At 45.2% G+C, this 22,768-nt stretch overlaps 1 protein-coding gene across 3 annotated transcripts in view; it reads right to left on the bottom strand.

Annotated features, from left to right (window-relative positions):
• Positions 1–3,416: 3,416 nt before the first annotated feature.
• PRPF8 (pre-mRNA processing factor 8) overlaps positions 3,417–22,768 on the bottom strand; it is an 87,828-nt gene continuing 68,476 nt past the window's right edge. For 2 of the 3 annotated variants that reach the window (XM_030186195.1, XM_030186193.1), the window contains exons 33-43: positions 21,146–21,383; positions 20,700–20,828; positions 20,249–20,362; positions 19,421–19,594; positions 17,920–18,113; positions 17,123–17,362; positions 9,969–10,110; positions 9,651–9,791; positions 9,424–9,563; positions 4,551–4,753; positions 3,417–4,183 (exon numbers count right to left, since the gene is read on the bottom strand). In XM_030186195.1, the coding sequence (XP_030042055.1) occupies positions 4,029–4,183; positions 4,551–4,753; positions 9,424–9,563; positions 9,651–9,791; positions 9,969–10,110; positions 17,123–17,362; positions 17,920–18,113; positions 19,421–19,594; positions 20,249–20,362; positions 20,700–20,828; positions 21,146–21,383 (1,870 nt within the window). In that variant the 3' untranslated portion in view covers positions 3,417–4,028. The remainder of the gene's footprint in view (positions 4,184–4,550; positions 4,754–9,423; positions 9,564–9,650; positions 9,792–9,968; positions 10,111–17,122; positions 17,363–17,919; positions 18,114–19,420; positions 19,595–20,248; positions 20,363–20,699; positions 20,829–21,145; positions 21,384–22,768) is intronic. The other variant, XM_030186194.1, reaches the window with a different exon arrangement.

Below are 22,768 nucleotides of genomic sequence, written 5' to 3'. Positions count from 1 at the left end.
AAAAGACCAGGCTCCTTGAGTGTGGAGCCCATCTACATGAGCTCCCCACCCCAGGAGAGATGCTTCGGTCGTCAGCACTTTTCGTGGCTGAGGAACTTGGAATGGTAGTCCCATGGTCAAATTGGATCGAATCATCCACCACTGAAGAGAATTCCGAAAGTCGGTGGACAGATGGATTACATCCTCTAGATCCCCCGCAGCTTGAAACCACTGGGAAGCTAGGGTCCATTGAGCTGATCTCATATGTAGACGTGCCATGGGCGTGACGTGAACTGTGGAGGCCATGTGCCCCAGAGTCTCAACATCTAACGAGCCGTGACCTGCTGAGATGCTCGAATCATAGACACCAGGGACAGAAGGTTGTCTGCCCTTGCCTCGGGGAGATAAGCTTGAGCTGTCTGAGTGTTCAGCAAAGCTCCAATGAATTCCAATTTTTGGACTGGGGTGAGATGGGACTTGGGATAATTTATGACGAACCCCAATAGCTCTAGCACCCAAATCATCCGCATGGACTCCAGAACACCATCCTTCGAGGTGCTCTTCACCAGCCAATTGTCGAGATAAGGGAACACATGTACTCCCAGTCTGCGTAGCAACACTGCGACTACAGCTAGGCATTTGGTAAACACTCTGGGCGCAGACGCCAGGCCAAAAGGCAGTACATGGTACTAAAAGTGCTGTGTTCCCAGCCGAAATTGAAGATACTTCCTGTGAGCTGGAAGTATGGAGATATGTGTGTAAGCTTCCTTTAAGTCCAGAGAGCATAGCTAATCGTTTTCCTGAATCATGGGAAGAAGGATGCCCAGGGAAACCATCCTGAACTTTTCTCGGATAAGAAATTTGTTCAGGGCCCTTAGGTCTAGGATGGGATGCATCCCCCCCTGTTTTCTTTTGCACAAGGAAGTACCTGGAATAGAATCCCAGCCTTTCTTCCCCTGGTGGAACGGGTTCGACTGCTTGGGCCTTCAGAAGGGCAGAGAGTTCCTCTGCAAGTACCTGCTTGTGCTGGGAGCTGAAGGACTGAGCTCCCGGTGGGCAATTTGAAGGCTTGGATTCCAGATTGAGGGTGTATCCTAACCGGACAATTTGAAGAACCCACCGGTCGGAGGTTATAAGAGGCCACCTTTGGTGAAAAAATATTAATTGCCCCCCAACCGGCAAGTCGTCCGGTATGGACACGTTTACTGAGGCTATGCTGAACTGGAGCCAGTCAAAAGCCCGTCCGTTGCTTTTGCTGGGGAGCCACAGTGGCCTTAGGCGCACGCTGTTGACGAGAACTCAGCCTGCTCCGGAGGGAGTGCATCAACCAAGCTAGACAGTTGCCTCACCGAGTTCCGCAAGTGGATGCTCATGAAGAGCTGGTAAGTCTGGATTTTGGCAGCGAGCATAGCCGCCTGATAAGCCCTTTCTCACAAAAGAGTCCAAGGTTCTAGATTCTCTGCCTGGGGGCGGCAAGGCATAGTCCCTAGTGCTCCTGGCTCTTTTGAGAGTGGAGCACCAACATGGAATTGTGAGGTAGCTGAGACCTCATCAATCCAGGCTCCCCGTGGATCCGATATTGGGATTCGGTCTTTTTCGGGATCACGGGATTAGACAGAGGGAACAACCAGTTCCGCATAAGGACTTCCTTCAGTACATTATGCAAAGGAGCAGTTGCAGCCTCCTCTAGGAGGAAAAGGATGGCTCATCCTCAACCTCCATAGGGAAGGGAATAGCCACAGCCATTTCCCAGACAAAGGAGATAAAGGATAGACTCTCCGGTGGAGAAAGTCTCCTTTCTCGTGGAGAGGAAAGTTCAGAAGGAATCCCAAAGGACTCGTTGGAAGAAAAGTACCTGGCATCCTCCTCTTCCTCCCACGAACGCTCATCTTCAGTGTCGGACAAGACCCTCCCTCAGAGCAGTCCAATACTAAGCCTGCCTCGACGCCGAGGAATGATGCCCTCGATGGCGGTGCCGAGAAGTCGACTCCTGCCTGGACTCCGGTGAAGCTTCCTCCACCGACGTCGAAGGGGAGTCGACCTAGGTGGCAGCTGACACAGATGCTGCAGACGGCACAGGGGTCGGGGACCTCACCACAGGCGAGCAGCAGACAGCACAGAAGGCACAAGCACCCCCGACACCGAACTGACTGGCACAGCAATCCCTCCAGAAGAAGGGCCCTGATGCGCTCGTCGAGAGCCACCGTCGGACAAGGCTGCGGGGTCAGTAAAAGAGCCGGTGGCAGAATCTGTCGAGGCTCGGGAGCAGGTACCGAGCTGCTAGACCGACACATCGGCACCTCCTGAATAGAGGGAGAGCGATCCTCTCAGCCCCGACGCTTCTCGGGTGCCGAATTCTTCGACGCCTCGGAGCTCCCGGCACCGTGTGTCAAAGGAGAACAATGACGGTGCTTCTTCGCCTTCACTCGACGCCCGTCATCGAGACTCCTCGGTACCGATGAAGAAGACGTGGAATCCTCACGTCCTCGGGTCCGACGAAGGTCGGTCCCAGGGGGCCTGCATAACAGGAGGTCTCGAGACAGGTGGAGACCCACTCGATGCCTCACTGCTCCCAGCATGAGTTGGTCATTCCGCAGCCATTACCTTCGCTCCCGATGTCGATGCTTCCCTCGATGTTGATGCCGCTGATGAAGGACAGGACTGAGCCCCAAAAAGCTTCTCTCATTGGGCTTCTCAAGACGCTTGTTTCCATTTCTTCATGTGGAGACACAGACTGCAAGTGGCTGGGATATGGTTGGTCCCAAGGCACTGGATACACCAAGTGTGGGTATCTGTACCCGAGATGGTCCGGTTGCACCAAGTACAACGTTTGAAGCTGCTGGGTGTCTTCAATGACATGGAAGAAAAAATGGCTTCGGCGAAATCAAAAGACGCGATTGTGCCTTTGAAAAGAAGAAAAGTACAAAAGAAAAAAAGGGATAAGACCCGACCGAGCGGCCTAAAAGACGGCCGCTTCGAACAAGAAAGAAAACTTATAAAAGAGGTCTAAAAAAAATAAGAAAAAAATACGGGCGGAAAATTTTTTTTTGAAAAATTTTTTTTTTTTTAAAGAAATGACAAATCGTCGAAAGACTCTTCCTGGGTCAAAAAATGAAGAGACGAACGAAGAACGCTGTCTCTCCGCCGCGGACAAGAAAAAACTGAGCGGGAACGCTGAAGCGACGGGCAGGAAGTTGTCCGCGCATGTGCGGTTCATGCGCCAGAATGCTCTGGCAAAACTATTTTATTTTTGCTTTGAAACAATTTGCCAGTTCCTGGGCTGCCATGGATGCTGACCCACATGTGAGAATAAGCAAAACTCTGGATAACAGCACCATCACATCCCAGGACAGGACAATTCCGTTGGAGCTGGAAACTCAGACCAGGAGGAAAAAGCTACTATCACACAAGGCAGTAAACAAAAATGTACTTTTCCATTTTATAAAAATTTATTGAACCAATATCTTGAACTAAACTGCACATTTCTTAATCATTAAGATGCATCTGTTGATACAAAAATTCACAAATACATTAGCGACTTCTCTAGGTTCATAGCAAACATTAACACACAAACAATAACCAAAATAAAATGGCCAGTCAAATGTCTCAGTTATAGTGCTGTGCAATTCTGTACAGAGGACATGGGTTTTCAGTTCTTTTGCCAGGACTGTGCTCGTTAGGCTGGCCAGGGCTGCAGATGTGCACCCTTCTTCCCTTGTGGTTATGAGCACTGCTTCAACAGCACCTAGTAGACAGAGGGCCCATGACTGCAGTATTCTGAAGGAGCCTTAGTGCACGGCCCCAGCCAAGGACTATTTCTGTAATGACTGGGATGGCTAAGTTGGGACAAGAATACAAAACAGGGGAAAAAATCCATGGGCAGCATTGCTGGATTCCACCCCAGTTCATTGAACTGAAGCCTAAAAGGAACAAGAGGAAACTGCCTGATCAAAACAATATACATGCTAGTGTGTACACAGGACCAGACTAATGATTGTGAGAAGACAGGGCTCTGAATATAAACACTGCTCAATGTCCATAGGACAGTTCTATGCATACAAATCCTCACGGTCAGCAGAATAGACCTCGCCTTCCTGCAGCAAGGCAAAATTCAAGAAATGTGAAGGCCGGTGAATCTCATGGTAAAACTCCTTGGGATTTGCCAGATGCAACTCATATTTCATGTTAGGGTCATGCCGAACCCCTGAAATAAAAAAAAGATGACACTCCTGAGTGATGTGACAGTAATACTAAGACCAGCAGTGTATTCTGAAATTACATTGCAATCCTGTCTGGAACAGAGATGCAATATGCTGTATATACCATCTTACAGTAAATTTTTTGGTCTGCATAAATTGTTTCCGAGGAACAGGGGTGTTCTTTTTAGCCCACTACAGTTAAAGTAGCTTACACAGCCTATGAACTCACATCCCAGGCTTACTGGCTTATAATTAACAGATCATTCCCCATCTAGGTATGTGTGACCTGTGTCTGTTCTTAATGGACTACGCCCTAGTGTAAATGGCAGCAGAACACATGGAGCTGAATATCTGCAGTGTAACATGACTTACCCATGAAGTTGTAGTTCCAAGACCCCTGGCCTGGTACCATAAAAAATCCCAGGAACCTGTCAGACAGCAGCATTTGGACTCGCTCATAGTGAGATGGTAGATATCCTTTGGGGTTGTTGCCTTTATCTGTATTCTGTCGACCCCATTCATATCCACTGGGTGTCAGTTTGTAAGCTGTCAGTGTGCAGGAGCCTGGGGTAAAACTGAAGAGGAGATCAATCAGTACAGACAGCAAACTGCTCACAGATCTCTCTCACTTGCTAAGGTTACAGTAACAAATAGAAGATTCCTTCTCCAGAGAACTTGAATGGTTTTGAGCCTAGAGGTGGCATTCCCATAATCACTCAGTTACCTGTAAGTCACTCCCATCCAGTTATAAACTCAGAAGACTCACACACATTATATATCTAGCTATATATTTATTTATTCCTTTTACTGTAAATACTCAAATATACACCCATCCAAATATAAGCTGAGAACATTCCCTCCCACCTCCCATTTATATTCAAGTATTCCTCCCCATTCATGACCGGTATTTCTTTCCCTCATCCCTGTCCCTTATCCTCCTATGGTGATTGGCATCTCTCACTCTCCTACCTTCCCCCCCAAAAAGTGACCGGCATTTCTCCTTACCAGTAAGCCTAGACACTTATGCTAACACAGAAGTAACTGCAAGCAGGGCCAGTTCAGGGGCTTGAGCATCTCAAGATAAGTACATAAGTAATGCCATACTGGGAAAAGACCAAGGGTCCATCGAGCCCAGCATCTTGTCCACGACAGCGGCCAATCCAGGCCAAGGGCACCTGGCAAGCTTCCCAAACGTACAAACATTCTATACATGTTATTCCTGGGATTTTGGATTTTTTCCAAGTCCGTTTAGTAGCGGTTTATGGACTTGTCCTTTAGGAAACCGTCCAACCCCTTTTTAAACTCTGCTAAGCTAACCGCCTTCACCACATTTTCCAGCAATGAATTCCAGAGTTTAATTACACGTTGGGTGAAGAAAAAGTTTCTCAGATTTGTTTTAAATTTACTACACTGTAGTTTCATCGCATGCCCCCTAATCCTAGTATTTTTGGAAAGCGTAAACAGACGCTTCACATCCACCTGTTCCACTCCACTCATTATTTTATATACCTCTATCATGTCTCCCCTCAGCCGTCTCTTCTCCAAGCTGAATAGCCCTAGCCTCCTTAGTCTTTCTTCATAGGGAAGTCGTCCCATCCCCGCTATCATTTTAGTTGCCCTTTGCTGCACCTTTTCCAATTCTACTATATCTTTCTTGAGATGCGGCGACCAGAATTGAACACAATACTCAAGGTGCGGTCGCACCATGGAGCGATACAACGGCATTATAACATCCTCACACCTGTTTTCCATACCTTTCCTAATAATACCCAACATTCTATTTGCTTTCCTAGCCGCAGCAGCACACTGAGCAGAAGGTTTCAGCGTGTTATCGACGACGACACCCAGATCCCTTTCTTGGTCCATAACTCCTAACGTGGAACCTTGCATGACGTAGCTATAATTCGGGTTCTTTTTCCCCACATACATCACCTTGCACTTGCTCACATTAAACGTCATCTGCCATTTAGCCGCCCAGTCTCCCAGTCTCGTAAGGTCCTCTTGTAATTTTTCACAATCCTGTCGCGAGTTAACGACTTTGAATAACTTTGTGTCATCAGCAAATTTAATTACCTCGCTAGTTACTCCCATCTCTAAATCATTTATAAATATATTAAAAAGCAGCGGTCCTAGCACAGACCCCTGAGGAACCCCACTAACTACCCTTCTCCATTGTGAATACTGCCCATTTAACCCCACTCTCTGCTCCCACTGTCAGAAGCTGGCAGGCCTACAGCATGCACAGATGCTCAAGGCCTTGGACCAGCCCTGCTTGCAGTTACTTGTGTGTCAGCATCAGCACCCAGGCTTACTGGTAAGGAGAAATGCTGGTCACCGGGGTGGGGGGTGGGGGGGGGGGTGGGAGATGCCAGTCACCGTAGGAGGATAAGGGACAGGGATGAGGGAAAGAGATACCGGTCATGATGGGGGAGGAATACTTGAATATAAACGGGAGGTGGGAGGGAATGTTCTCAGCTTATATTTTTATATTTGGATGGGTGGCTTCATGATTTGGACATATGAAAAATCATGAGTTCCGAGGAAGCATATGGGACATGTTACCTTTTGTGCTAAGTTTTGTTTGTGCTACTTTATACTTTTTTTGGATTGAATAATAAATACCGTATATACTTCGACTATAAACTGAGAATTTTGAGCCCAAAAATTGAATCTCGGCTTATAGTACAGTTGGCACAATATTCTGTACTCCTCTTCCCCCCAGGTGTGTCCTTAGGACTGGGTTGAGAACCCCTGTTATAAAGCAAACTCATATTTCAAACCTGGCACATCAGAAGCTTAAGTCGACACACTGAGAATTGTACTGAAAACTTCATGTAGCATTACCTCTACATGACACTCCACAAATCCTATGCAACTATTTAGGGAAGCTTAGGATGCTGTACACAGCACATTCATGGAATTTTCTAATCCCTCTACATATACATGCAAATGCAGGGGTGTGTTTGTGTAGCTATGTTGTCTCAGAGTGTGTCCAACTGTCTTAGAGGAAAGGGGAATTGTTGGGGTAGAGGGTGTGTGGGTAGTGAGCACTTTCCCAACTGCAATGTTCACTGTATCTAAGTGTCTAGACTGTTGACGCTGGAACTGCTTCTCCCACAGAATGCACATTTTTAAAGGCGTTTACTTATATGGAACCTTCAGTCTAATCTCGTTCATTTTCAAATCTGAGATCTTTTTCCCATATGAAAAATCTGATCTCGTCTTAAGTTTTCAAAATTATTTTGCTCCAGACAGATGGTCATTGTCTACCTATTAAGTATAATTCTTTCCAACTTCCATTGGGTTGGATTTGGCTGCCAGCTGCTGGTATATAGGTTCCTGGCGTTTCAATCTCATGTTGATCAGGCTCTACCCAAAGCAGCCAAAAGCCAAATCCTAGAACTGGTAAGTTGCTCCTAGAGCTCTGGCCCTTGGGTTGAGCAGGCTCCCAGAGTCTGTGGTAAGGTAAGATGCCTGTAAATTTCCTGAGCAGGCTTCCAGAGTTTAACTTCAGAGATTTGGCTGCCTCTGGTACAGCAGAGACAGCTGTGATTCTCAGGGTTCAGCTTTCAGCTACCTCTGATAAACCAGGTGCTGGTAACTGTTCTCCCAGGGCTTCTGCCTACAGTGGTTGAGGAGAGGCAGAGAGCCGGGCTAGATGAGGAAGGTCAGATTCTACTTCCACCAGCTCCCTCCCCTCCAGTTTTACCCTCACCCTTTACTTCTCTGCAGAAAAGTCCTTTCACTAGATGCAGATGCCTGGCATGGATAGGGCACTGTTGCTCCTTTGACTGTAGCTCTTCCTTGTGTCTTTTTTTAGGTGTGTTTGTTCCCTCTCTTCCCCCCAGGTGACCTAGATGGGCCAGGGCAGGATTGTTCTGCACTGAAGAACTCCCCATGACATGAGGAGGTGTAGTCAGATAAATCTCCTGGCAACTTTGGATAAAAGAGCCTTCCTCTTCTTAACCAGGTAGTTTCATTGCTTCCTGCTGCTTCAGGCTATTAGAAAGAGTTTTCTAAGACTAAGAAGATGGCCAGAATAGAAAGGAACCATATCTCCTTCTCAGAAAGAGGTTAAGCCTTTTTCTGTAAGTCCACAACACGGGGTCCAGGAAGCGCAGTGCTCAGGGACCTCTGAGAACACAGCTGGATCTCTGCTTAATCATGCTAGTCCTTCTCCCCAGGCAATGGTTTGCAGTGGCTGCATGATTTGAGACCTCTTACACTGGGTCCAGGTTGAACAGCTTAACATTTCTGTGTGGGGAAATGGCTCCAAAATAAACCCCGTCAGGTGAGTTATGCAGCAGAGGTACGTGATGCTGCGGAGCTCTTTTCATCAAGATGCCTTGATGATCTGCCAAGTTCTAGTGTGGCTAGAACCATAGGGATTAAAGCCAGAGCTCGGGAGCTTCTCCACACAGCAGCAGTCGCTGCAACAAACCTATTTTTGTTGAGTAGTTTTCCTCCTGATCTAGGGCTAGCATCCTTCATAAAGTCCTGGACATTTTAGCAGGCTGAGTTTTCTAGCCAGGCACTTCCCTCCCCTGTCTCAGGAAAGTTGCCAGTGAGCTGATTCATCAAGATCAGCTCCCTCCTTTCTATGGATGGCTGAGTGCTGGGCATTTTCTTTCATGATACTGGCAGGGGCATTTGTTACTGAGTTATACACCACCACTTATGGGTGGCTTCTCTGTCACTCATAAGGTTGGCCACAGCAATCAGAGCATTTGGTTGATTAATTAAACCATAGAAAGTGATCAGAGACATGTTACTGTCTTCTCAGGGTACTTAGGATAGAAGTTACTGCGACAGTTCACAGGACAGTGAGATAGGGAAATACTTCTCATGGGTCTGGGCTTGTCTGGAGCATTTCCCATGGAGAAATTAGATCTTACCTAACATTCTTTCCTTTAGTAGAACCAGATAAGTCCAAGAACCTGTGGGTGTTGTGTCTATTGACCAGCAGGTGGAGACAGAAATACAGAATTGTGAGCTCTGCCCTATAAGGGCACTGTGCAGCTATATCAGTTAGTTTAAATTTCACCATAAGGCAATGGGATAATCTGCGGTATCTCTTTTAATCAACAGAAGATGCTGCCCTTTCCTCAGGCATTCAGAAGTGAATATGTCAGAATATGCCTGCGCGTGAAGGCAAGTCAGCTAGGACAATTAGGTTCCACCCTCAGTACAAAGTTTCTCACATCTGCAAGTGAAGCAGATGTGAGTGCTCTCCCCATAAACTCACCTACACGTGATGATTATGGTCTTTTCTCCATCCCAGGATGGGTTGTCTGCCATTACTTTGGCATGTGTGGTAACGTCCTGAGGTGAAAGCTGTGGTGACTCGTTTGGTTGGGTGTGAATCCATCCAAGAGGTTCCATTTCCTAACAGAGAGAGATAGCTTAATATAATGTGAAGGTCTCCAGACTGCTGGGAAAAAGCTCCTAGCAGTTATAGAATGTGTCACTTACCTTGAGGTATTCATGCTGTGGTAGCTGACCTGGGAGGTGCACAGTCTGATGTGTTCCCCACTGTGGTACCATGACAATGCAGCGGATCTCCTTCACCTGGGGGTTATCTGGGGGGCTTATGCCATACAAGTATCCTGCAATCTACAAACACAAAAAAACAATTAGCAACATTCAGCACAAGTTCCCCTATATCCCACGGCCATTGCAAGAGCTTTCCACAAACACGGAGCCAATGGAGACAACCAAATGAAAAGACATTTCATAAAAATAAAAAAAAAGTCTGCAGCCAATGAAAACAAGCCATGCAGATATAATGACCTGTGCTCGCAAATCTGAGATGCAGATGAATTTTTTCAGCACGTTTTTAGGTAGGATATAGGTGTAGCCCGTTTCCTTAATATCATCAGAAGAGACATAGATGTGGTTGGTTCGTAGGTGAAGATTGGCAGCAGAAATCGCTCTGTAAATAGACATACGTAATCAAACCAAAACAAGTGCACAGCTACAGCTCTCAATGGGCAATTGTCAAACATCTACAACAAAAGCACTAACTATTCAATATTCAATAAAGGTCTTACCTGATATTTTCTTTCCATTAGTCCTTCCCACTATTCCAGAATCTGTGGGATAGCTGTGTCCATCAACCATCAGGTGGAGATAGAGAACTGAAAACTGAGCGGAGACATTTCTTGGCATCCAGTCCAGTTCTTCAGTATTTACGTAGATGTATACAGAACAAACAAAAAGGAACCTTTAAATGGAAATTTACTTAATTTAGACTTGGAGGCTGCATCCGCCGACCAGCCCTTCAACCAAAGAGATCGACGAGCTGCGACTCCCAAGGCCAAGGACTTAGAAGAAGCCCTCAGCAAATCATACAGAGCATCGGCTAAAAAAGCAGAGCCTGTCTCAATCTTAGCTACTTCTACATCAATTGCGCCTAGATCATCGGAAGAGCGATCTAAAACTCTTTCCGCCCAACGAAAGCAAGCTGTAGCCACCAGAGAACCACAAATGGCCGCCTGTACTGCCAGAGAAGAAACATGAAAACTATTCTTTAGAAGAGTGTCAAGCCTTCTATCCTGAGCATCCCGTAACGCCATTCCGCCATCTACCGGGACCGTATTGCGCTTAGTTACAGCTGAAACCATGGCATCTACCACGTGAAGCTTAAGCAGAGCCCTATCAGGCTCTGGGACAGGGTAAAGGCGCTGCATCAATTTAGAGGGACGAAAAGCCGCATCCGGGACCTCCCATTGCGCTTTAATAACCTCCCAAATATCTTGAAGCATCAGAAAAGTCCTTGTGAAAGCTCTGGATCCCTTAACTAAGATAACCACCTTTTGCACCTCTGAGTCAGAAAGAGGAGCCTCAAAATGCAAAGTGGATAGCAATAAGATCCTGCAAGTCCTCTCCATGGAACACTCGAGCCACCGCTGGATCCTCCCCCTGAGACAAAGGCCCAGCGTCTGGATCCAATGAGGAAGGATCTTCCCAAGAATGTTCCCCTAAAGCCTCTTCCTCCTCTAAAAGAGGCATTTCTTGATCTGGAGAGGAAAACAAATCAAATTGTGTGTCCCATTCCCGAGGTCTTTTGGCAGGGAGGATGGATGGAACAGTCTCCTCTGACACTCCTGCTCCTGAAGTGCCCTTCTGCATCAGAAACGCCTGATATATCTGCAAGACAAAGTCAGGAGGAAAACCCCCTGCCCGGAGTGCTTGCAGTGTTCAAAATAACCCCCGATTCAGGTTCAGCTAAGGAGGCCGAGCTGCGCAAAGCAGACGGCCCTCCTGTAGAAGGAATCTGAGCAGAAGTTAAAATGGCCGCCGTTCGCGCCAAATTGCCAGCGCTACCCGCCGAAGCTGAGCCTGAGGCCTCCGCAGCCGGCGCCAACGACCTTGTGGGGGAAGAAGGAACCGTCGCCAAAAGGGGCCCCGACGTTGACGGAGGGAGAGGAGCAGAGGAAACTTCGAGCGGCGTGCAGTACTTATATGCGCCTGAGGCATTAACGCCTTGGCACTGACAAACTGAGCACCTCTTCAACTTCTCCGACATTTCGGAGAAAACGTGCTTGCGCCGACACGGTTCGTGCGAAATTCCTTTTATTTAATTAGCAATCGAGAACGAAGCGGCAGCCAAGAAAAAACCACCCGAAACTACTTAAAACCCGTGAGAACAGCAAAGAGGGCACAAACAAATGCTGTAAACAGCTGAAATAGGTGTGTTTTTTTTTTTAACACAAAACTGCAACACAGCCAACAAGGCATACCCAGACCATTCAACTGAGCTGTCTGCTCGTTCAGTCAGTGGGGAAAGTCTTATTGCTCAGGCACAGAAGAGAAAACAACTAAATAGAGATATATACCAGAAAGAGAGACTAATGGGCTCACGTCCTACCTGCTGGGAGACTGAGAAAATACTGAGGCTAGGGTCACATGACCAGGGCTCTTATTGGCTCGCTAGAGTCAGAGGTTTTTTTTCTCAGTCTCCACCTGCTGGAGACAACCCATCAGTCCAATCCTGGGCCGGTCCGGAGGGATGCTAAGGAAGCACTGTCCCCTGCACATTTTAAAATCCAAACCACACTTTAAGACATCTTTAACAGTATACACAAACTTAGACAAAAACACACTCACAACATTACCATACCATAATAGTGCTAACTGCCAGGACACAAAGAGCTACAACCTCATGTGTGAAAAGGCAGCAGTGTAAATATTACACTGGGCCCTAAAACACCAATACATTACCTAGTGAAAAAAGCGAAACAAACAAAATTTCCATGCAGAATACCACAGCATGGTCATACATGAAAAACATATTTTATTTATGGCATTTGTATCCCACATTATCCCACCTCTTTGCAGGCTCAATGTGGCTTACAATTCGTCATGGATACTGGAAATAGCAGTGAATATACCATTTGGTTTACAGAGGGTTTTGTGTTACATGGTGGTGAAATACATGAAGGCGTTAAAGCAGAAAGACATTATAAGACATTGTAAGACAGTCTGGAAGTTTTAAGATTATACAGTTACACATGTTAGATTATACAGTTACACATGTTGATCTTTGTGATATATCTTGTTGAAGAGATATCAGAGATGTGCATTTCCAAAAATTGACATTAATTAATTCAGATAAAATATATTTTCTATCTTTGTTGTCTGAGCATTTTATTTTTCTGTTCACTTTGGTCCCGGTGTCTCTTTTCTGCGTCTGTTTTTTTTCTTGTCTGTGCTGTGGTTTGTCCATTTGACATTTCTTCTCGTTCCATGTTCACCATCTTCCTCCTGCATCCTTATCTGTCCTAACATCTCCCCTCTGTGTCCCTGACCCTCCTCCATTTTCAGCATCTGCCCTCTTCCAATCCAGCCCTTATATTCAGCATTTCCCCTCTGTGTGTGTCTTGCCCTATCCTGCATGTTCCCCTCTGTGTGCCTGTCCCTATTTATTCCCCTCACCCTGTGATCACCATTACTCCTCTGTGCTCCTGTCCCCCCGGTGTCCAGCATTACTCTCTGTGTCCCTGCCCCCATGTCCAGCATTACTCCTGTGTCCCTGCCCCCCCCCCCCCCCGTGCCCAGCATTATAAGCTGGTCTCCGGTGTCAAAGAAGTATGACCTTTATCTTCCTTGGACGCTGGTTGCCAGACGACGTATGCACTGGTAGTTGTCACCCAGTCTGAGCTCTCTTTCCAATAATACAATGGGAGGTGGTGACAACGGACACAAGAAAGTCAGGTTGGGGAGCTCATTACAAGTTCCATCTGGCACGGTGTATCTGGATGGAACAGGAGTCTCAGCAGCTGAGAAGAGATTCCTTTAATAGCCACAAGTAGCGGAACAGGGGACTTCCATGCTTTGTGATTTGTATTGCTGCCCTAGGACACTTTTTCCCCCCTTCAGCATATTTCCCTTGTTTGGCCAGCAGGTAGTGTCAAGCTATATTAGCTTTTTTGCTAAATTTCCCAAAAGGAAGGGAAGGCAAACCTCTGAGGAGAAAAGAAACCTGCAGTGTCATTGGTCAAACATCCTCAGCGCTAATGCTCTGTGCTCTCCCTGAAGCCAAAGACCTATCCCAGAATATGCTAGAACTCCTCAGTCTCAGTTGGGAGTGTGGAGGGAGTAGTCCTCTGCACTGAGGCCATGTTCAATTCCTGTAAGTAGTTGCTTTTCCTGACCTCCCCAGGTACTACTTAGGTAGTAAAAAATGTCCAACTAGATTCAACATTAAATCCTTGTTATTTTACCTGTTCCTATTTGCTGTGTTTCAACCTTTTACTGTTCACTGTTCTATTAATGATAATAAACCTGTTAGTTCATTCGCTCTGGTGTCCTGGACTAAGAATCCTGGCATTTGTGTTCACGGTCTGTGGGTGGTGGTTTTTCCTAAGAACTGTGGGACCTCTGGGATTGTGGCCCTGGTGTCCCTAGAACCCCCTTGCCAGTGTAGGCGCATATGTGCAGGTGAGAGTGGGCCTGGGCAGTGCTGGGCCAGACCCTCCAGGTGGCCACGGACTATTCCCGGGTGGGTGCTAGGGGTAGCACTAAGGCATTACGTGACACCACATATGAGCCCTTGCCCATGGCACCACTTCCACTGCCACCATCACTGACCCTAGAACCTGCATGTAATCCCAGACCCAGGGCCTGCATTGATTGAGAACACGAATGTTGAACCAGCTTCAACCTCCTGCACTTTGTAATGAAGATCCTTACCTGTGCTGTGTCAAATAAAATGCCCAGATACTCCATCCTCTGTGATGGCATTAGTCTGCTCTTCTCGATATTGATCACCCACTCTGACTGCAGAAGACAGACAACTTTGTCACCACCATGCTCTCCGAATAGGACAATGCACGAATGAACCAGCTGAGATACAGGCGACCTTTGATTCCCTAGCACTGACGAAAAGGTTCCCCCCCACCCACCACCACCATAACCTTGGTAAGTGTTCTTGGAGCAATGGCTAAACTGAAAAGGCAAAGCCATGAAGTGGAAGTGACGGCCCAGTAATGCAAAACATAGAAACCTCTGATGCGGTGCCCATATACAAGTACATCTCCTTGAGATTGAGGGCGGTGAGAAATCCTCCCATTTGAGCTGAGGCTATAACTGCTCTTAGTGTCTCCATGCGAAAGTAAGTCAGAGGCAGCTGTTTAGACCTTTGAGATTTAAGATTGAAGGAAAGATGCCCTTCCTTCTTTGGGACAATGAAATAGATGTCCTGTTCGGCCTGGGGAACTGGAACAATGGCCCGCCAGCAAGGAATCTACAGTGGCCTGAACCTCAATTACCTTGGTTCCCTTTCGACAAGGAGACCGCAAGAAGAGAGGAATGCATGGATGACAGAATTCCAACTTGTAACCTTATGTTAGAAGATCCAAAACCCACTGCTCTGACATGATTTTGGCCCACTCTTCCCAAAACTTCGGAAGACTTCCTTCCATGGAAGGAAGAGAAAAGTGGACCAGCCTCACATCACTGCAAAGCTCTGGAGGAATTGGGTGCTCTAAGAGGAGGACTTCCTGTCCACACAAAAAGAAGAATAGCGTGCCTGAAAGCAGTTCTTCTGACCATATAGCTGTTGACCAGGCCGGTACCATCTGCTGTATCCAGATAAAGAGCCCCTTGAGAAGAAAGTTGACCAGAGGCTTTTGCTTATCCTCTGACAACTGCTGTGGTCTAGTTTCCCCCAGTTATTTTCACCAAGTTACTGAGATCTTCTACAAATAACCATTTGCCCCGAAAGGGCAGTTTAACTAGATGTGACTGAAGCTACATCTGCTGCCCAATGCCGCAACCAGAGTTGCAGATGTACCATGACAGACAAAAACATACTGCAGGCTGTAACCCGTAACATGTCATAAATAGCATCGGCCAAGTAGGCCAACCCCGCTTCCAGCTAGGCGTTATGGCACAATTTTTCTCCTCCAGAACTAATGGGTAGAGGCGAGCCATGGCTCTTTCTACTCTCAGCCCCAAATCCAATGAAAACCATTCTGCTGTAATCACGTCCTGAATGTCTGGATGCATCGGTAAGGCCTTAGAAGAACCTTCAAGCCCCTCATGATCGACAAAGATGGAATTCCTGACGCCAAAGCAGATGGCTCTTCAATGGAAAGCACTGCTAGGGCTTCAGAAATAACCAGGCTCCTCTTTATGAAACAACCTCAGTACTTTCGGATCATCTCCCTCCTCTAATGGCTCCTTCAACGATGGCTCCTCTGAATAGACCAAGGCCACATCAGAAGGACGGAGAAGCAGAGATAGCCTCATCTACCCCTTTCTGGAGGTCTAAACAAGATCTCTTAGGAGCCGGAGGGGCAGTGGAGTGAGAAACTGAAGCACCTTGCAGCAAGTCAGACTGTCCCTGCTTCAGTAAATAGGCCTGGTGTAGGAGCAATGCAATATAAACTCTAGAGAAAAAGATCCTGATGTAGCTGAATGCTCTGTTGGGCCTTGAGGCCGTAAAATGACGGCTGTACTCCACGCATTATCAGACAGAGGCTGGATCCTCACCACCAGTCAGCCCCGACAAAATGATGCCTATTCCTATACTCTCCTGTATCAAACTGCGCACCAACCATGGCGGAGAGCCCGAAGTCCTGGCATATTCGGATGCTGTGCCAAATCCAAAGATATGCTGCCACCAACCATTCCCTCAGTGTCCCATGGGATTCCTGGCTTGCACGCATTGCAATGCCAATGCCCCCAACACTGCAAGTCCCACAGTGGGAAGAACACTGCTTAACTGCTTCCGTGGGAGTTGTCTCACTCTGTCACAAGCGTAGCACAATCTGTCCCCAAGCAGCGAGTCAGTATCTCTCTTCTGCACCAAGAACAACTTGCAGCCCTCCAAGCGGTTTCGAGTTAAACTTTAGTCAGACTTGCCACTGCTGGCTGCCCTTCAGCAAACCTCTTTCCTCTCTCTCTTTTTTTTTTTTTTAAAGGTTGTTGTGCTGGAAAAGGAGAGCTCCACAGGAAACATGGGAGTGGTGAAGGAAGGAAAGAAGTAAATTCACATGGCACCAGAGACAAGAATCTGCAGATAAGCCACTTGCAAAGCTCAACTGTTGACCAACTGGGCCAGGAGCAAAGTGTGAAAAGTGTGTCCATAAACCTGCTGGAGACAGAAAATACTGAGGGGCTGGACTGGATGCTAAGAGAGATATATCTCATCTCAGTATTCAGTTCTCTATCTCTCCACCTGCTGGTTGATGGACACAACTATCCCATGGGTTCTGGAATAATGGTAATCTGCATAATCGAAGCACTGTTTCCGACTCAACAACTAAGTCAACAACTAAGGCATATATACTGAATGCTGGATAACAAGTCTAGACAGTGCACAATTAATCTTTATGCTGCAGTTAAGAGATTGTGGGGCCTTGCAATTAACTAATATAGGTCAGACTTTCTTTTCCTCTAGCACCAAACCCTTCTACAACAGCTGCCTACTTCAGTACCTGACTCGCCACTCAGTCTTAGAGGAAAATGTCTGGGTCTCATAGTTGCTTGTAGTTGAGGTGATGATCTCATCCCCATGTTTGTTGACCGTTCGAGTCTGTGTAGCAGTAAGCTGTGATTGCTCCTTGGTTTGCTTCTCAATCTCTGCTATCTGCTGTCTCTGCTGTGAAGGAGCAGAGATCTCCATCCCCAGGATAATGTCCCTGATCTCAGACTGTGTCAAAGAAGCTACATTCACACTAAAAGACAAAACGAGAAGTAGCAATAAACCTAAGAAAAAGCAAGTACACAGGTGTCCACCCCACAAGCCCCAGAGACAAAACCCTTGGGAATACAAACTGAGAAGAGACTGAATACTAAGTCAATCACAATCTCTCTCTCTATATTAGAAGCTCTGTCAACCCCCAAACAGGACATGATAGCACCAAGACTGATAAAACATTGCTTTAATAATCAGTCTATTAAAGGCTAAATATGGCAGGAAAGGTGGCCCAGAAAAACTGCTTTTAGTAGTTCATATTAGACTCAAACTGGAACATGTTATCTGCTGGTGAAATTACATAAAACTTGCTAGTTAAAAACTTGTTGAATTTTTACATATACATATAATCAAAAATACAATTGATGGGGGCCCAGTAAACAGGAAAACTACACATCTTGTGGAAAGACAGAACACATGTATAACCTTCACTTGTGAGGTGCATCTGCATAAAATCAGACATGTGTATCTGCTTCCATTCTGGAGCCCTAGAGGTTTCCCCCACATGACACTAAACAGGATCTGACAATCTCTTACTTGTTTTTCTTGCCGTAGTCTGCCAGGATCAAATCTTTTAGTTGCACCTCTACCTTAATCCACTCCTCATCTGTCAGCGTGGGCCAGATGTGATGAGGCTCTGTGATGGTGGTTTTATCTGGCTTTAGGATAACTTTGGCACGGTCATTGTTCACATGCAAAGCTCGCAAAATCAGTATAAGACGTGAGAATGCCTGACATTGTGAGAAACAGCAGAAATCAGGTCACGGTCCCAGTATTCACTGGATCACTGGATGATAACAGTGAATCCCATTATATAATAGTCTTGGATGAAGGAATAACCTTACAAATACGTACTGTAGCTCAATTGAAGGTCCCAGTGGCATGGGAAATAGGAGCTTTACTTGAAGAATGCACATATTACACCCTATGACTCCTAGAAGAAGCTGTCTTTGGTACAAAGCAAATATTGAAAACAGCATCAGAAGTAAATTTGGAAGAAATTGAGATCATACTCAATATACCTGTAGCCCAGTGGTACTTCCTGTTTAGCAAGTGGTAAGCCCGCATTGGGCTTACCGCCACTTTGTAAAAGGGGCCCTCAATATCAAAAATAACTAATTATTTAAGTGGCGAAAAGACCTCAGTGAATTACACAAATTGCCTGATAGTTAAAATCGGTAAAGAATGGCCATTGGTCAGAAAAATTCCACTCTTCTAATAGTGTACAAAAAACAGTCCCAACTAATTTTATGTATATACTTCAAAAGTCAAGCAAATATGAAAAATTTAACTTAGTTTTCCAAGTGAAAGGTGCTGTTCAAACATGGATTCACCAGGGTAGCAAAGAATTTTGAAGTATATACATAAAATTATTTGGGACTGTTCTTTGTACACTATTAGATGAGTGGAGGATTCTGTTGCACATAGATTTTTTTAAAATTACTTTATGCACAAAATTAACCCATTTAGAGACACGATATGTAAGAGAAACCAAACTCTAAGACAGCAATAGATCGGTGAACTGGATGGGAGGAGGCGTGTGAACATAAAAAGTCTAGAAAACGGAAAACATCTAACAAATGTGTATATGTTAATTCTCAATAAAACAAAAAAAAACCAAGACATATGGGATGATCAATCAATTAAGGGCTACAAATAATCTTTGTGCATTCTTCTGCTTAAAAGCAGAGTAAGCTATATATCAATAGCAGCCTTCATTCACACAAGCATGGGACACACTGTATACTATACCTTGCTTGTGTGTATTTAAGGCCCTTATTGATAAATGGATTGCTCTGCTTTTAAGCTGACCACAACTCAGGGATTATTTATAGATCCTATATATTAATCCTCATCAGACCCTGAGTTTCCTACAATCTTCAAGCACATATAACCTCTCCTCCTAATTTGACATCACACACTCATCCCAGGAAAAGTCACAGGTCACAACATGCACTGAATCCGTGCCTACATTATATAAACGGGACAACTGTGGCAGTAAAGAAGAATAATCAAAAGGTTCAGGTACGGTCCTTACTGTGTAGGAGGAGATGGTTTTTAGCCAGTCATCATAGAGGTTGAAGAGAACCATCTGGGGCTCTGTGGCCTTCAGGATCAAGTCTCCAAACTTCTCCACTTTCAGACAAGCCTGGAAGGGCAGCTGGAGCTCTGACCCTTTGATCACAATGTTAGGAAAATCCAGTAAATGTACCTAGAATATAGGAAGAAGATAAGCTGATAATTTAGGACCTTCCCATGCTCAGCTCAGCAATTTTTTCAGACTCCACCAACAGGCTCTTAAAAGAACTGGAAATGGAAGCATCAACATTTAACCCTTTATACCAACTACATTTTCAAATGGCCCACATATTTATGCATTATATTTGCTTTATAAGAGACACTTAAAACAAAAAAAATCTTTAAAAAATATCTACAATATCTGTAGGCAATTATTACTGGCAGACATTGAACCTTATTTTCAAAGTGACAGTACACTTTAACACCTGTTTATGAAAAAAATATTTGCACACATGTGCATCTCCTTTTTGTGGGGATACTTTGTTTTACTTGAAAAACATGACCACGTTAAGTGTACATTTTCAAACCTCATTTCCAAATAAAGGTAAAAAGGGTCATGGATTTGATAAACCACCTTTCTGTGGTACAACCATGGTTTACATTTATACATTGTACATACACGTGAGGAAGGCAGTTTTAAGAGGGCTCAGTTCCATGGGTAATGCCCCTTTTTACCTGTGGAAACTGGTTTGAAACTTGCCATCTAATACAAATACTGTGTTAAGCCTACATAGCTTAACACAAGAGGCTGTTCTGACAGACACAGCACTGCAGCTCCTGTTCTTACCTCAAGTGGATCCAACATACCCTTCCGTGTAACAATGATTTGCTTGGGTTGTTCCTCCACTGGCAGGGAGCGGATAAGAGCTGCCACTTCCTCAGCTGTTTTCCATTTAGCCAACTAGAGGAAATAAAAAGGTGAGAATTCTCTTCAGAGGCAGCAACATATAGTTTATACAGCCCCTTATTCATGCACACATTTAACATCAAAATCTTAAAAACTAGGTATAAAATCTTTTATATAAAAGTTTTTTTTTTTACCTATGTCTGCCTGACAATGGCAGCAGCCCATCTATAAGCATTTTGCCTTCCCAGTACTAAAACCAAAACCAAAACCAAAACCATTTAAGACCCACCTTCGCCATTTGCCTCATTACCTTTGTTTTGTCAGATACCATACTGACAAAAAATTACCCAAGACAGACAAACATGGATGCTATACAGAATAAGCCACTCACCTGACCCAAGCGCTTCTGGCCAGCCCACACAGATGTGTGGATAATCTTTAAGAATAGTTGCCCTGTCCTGGGGTTAAAGATGAAAATGGCTCCATTGATAGGCTTTGTGGTTAAGTTTCCTTCAAAAGTCTTAAAAAAAAAAACAAACAAAAAAATCAAATCTGACTATACAGTCTCATCAGTTCCAATTAAAGCAATAAGTTTATGTGCCCAGCAGCTTCTGCGCATGCTCCTGTAAATAAGAAGTTTCATCTCAAACCTGCCCTGTTAGGAACTCAAATTTCTAAAGAATGCACCATGTACACTAATCCCATCTGTACTGCACTGTGGTTTTTATTCACTTTTGGTATGGTTACTCTCTCCTCCCCTGCTCCTTTTTTCGTTTTCTCAATATGGTGTATTCTTCACTTCAAATACCCCTCTTTCCTTGCCCCACCCACACTCACCTTGTGGATGGTCACTCTGTATACATTGGTATCATCCACAAACCAGATGATCTGATTGGAGAACAGTTCGCCATAGTTCTGGGACGATAAGTACGGCTCTGTAGGCTCTGAGGAATACAGCTGAAGACCTTTGCGGATCCTCTCACGCAGCACATACAAAGCAGGGTTTGCCTTCATTATTTTGGCCATGGCTTGCTGGATCAGTGGTTTACCTCCAGGAAACCAGTTCCCATAGGCGCTATTAGGAAGAGTGAAGACATGCAGACATTCATTACTATCTCACTGTTATCCTACTTCTGAACCAAAACAGACACTATTCTAAGCATGGATCCTGTGGTGCAGTTCCCAAAAAAGGCTTAGGTGGCCTGTTTATAAAATCGCCCTCTAACTAGTGTGTGACAAGTATGTGCATAAGATAACACTAATTCTCAAAGGGAAAGTACTAATGCGCTTCCCTTAGATTACCCCACAGAAAGTACAAAGTAAATACATACATTTCCTAGGTTACTTTATTTTCATTTAATTATTTCAGTATTTAACCTCTCTTTACATAAGCTCAAGAAAGGGTACAGTATAAATAATCAAAATACACAGATAAAACGTCCACAAATAATAAAATCCAAAAGACAAAAAATAAAATAAAATGAGGTAAAAATAACAGTAGCGATTAAAAACAAACACTGTCATACAAAAAATACTGGGTTCATTCTAAATCCACCATCCAAGATCCACTATGGAATAAATATGCTTCCAGGTTTCATTTAGGTTGTCCTCAGATGGCACAGAGGTAGATAGCCTGATTCTACAACTGAGGAACTACACTAGAAAATGCATTGGCCTTGTGATAGTCACATCCAGGATAGCTGGGTTAAGGCAGTTTCACAGTTTGAAATACAAGTCCCAGAAGGCATTGCAGGCAAGGAGCCAGGGTGTGAGATGAAGAACCTGGACTGGACTCCTAGCTGCAATCGGGGAAGGCATGGGTGTAAGCTGGGAGGATTTGTAGAGTGGCTGCCACTAGGGGGAAAGAGAGATAGGAAACCCTGTGTGCAGGAGATCCTCATTAGTCTAATGCTTAACTCAGCTGGTATGGGTATGGGGGAAACTAGTGGAAGGAGAATGATTGGTTGTGAAAGCAAAAGCCAGGGATTGATTAGGCAGGTGGGAAGGAGTCCCAGAGAGGAGAGAAGCAGTTGCAGGCTGAAAACCCTTGGGTAAGAGAGGTCCCTAAAGTACTGAAGCAGGCTGAAATCCCTTGGGTGTGAGGAAGTCCCAAAAGTATTTGCAGGCTGACAATCCTTGGGTAAGGGAGGTCCCTAAAGTATTGAATTTACCAGTGAAGCTGATGCAGGGTGAAATCCCTTGGGTATGAGGAGTCCCTAAAGTATTGAACTCTCCTGAAGGTAAAGAGAGTAGAAGGTAGAAACTGCTGCTTTGTGATTTAACTGTGATGATGAATTGAAAGAACTGCTTCTATTTGGAATTGAACTACTGCTTATATTGAACTACTGCTTATGGTGCACTGGATAAAGAGCCCAGACTGGAGCTGACTGTGAGCCTGTATTGAATCCTGATATGTGATGATAGCCTACTGCTTAAAGGGGACTATTTGCCACACACTTT

This window comes from Microcaecilia unicolor, chromosome 13, assembly GCF_901765095.1.
Source record: "Microcaecilia unicolor chromosome 13, aMicUni1.1, whole genome shotgun sequence".
Classification (NCBI taxonomy): Eukaryota; Metazoa; Chordata; class Amphibia; order Gymnophiona; family Siphonopidae; genus Microcaecilia; species Microcaecilia unicolor.
The sequence above is the reverse complement of the archived record's forward strand: the minus strand, read 5'-3'. Positions and strand labels throughout refer to the sequence as shown.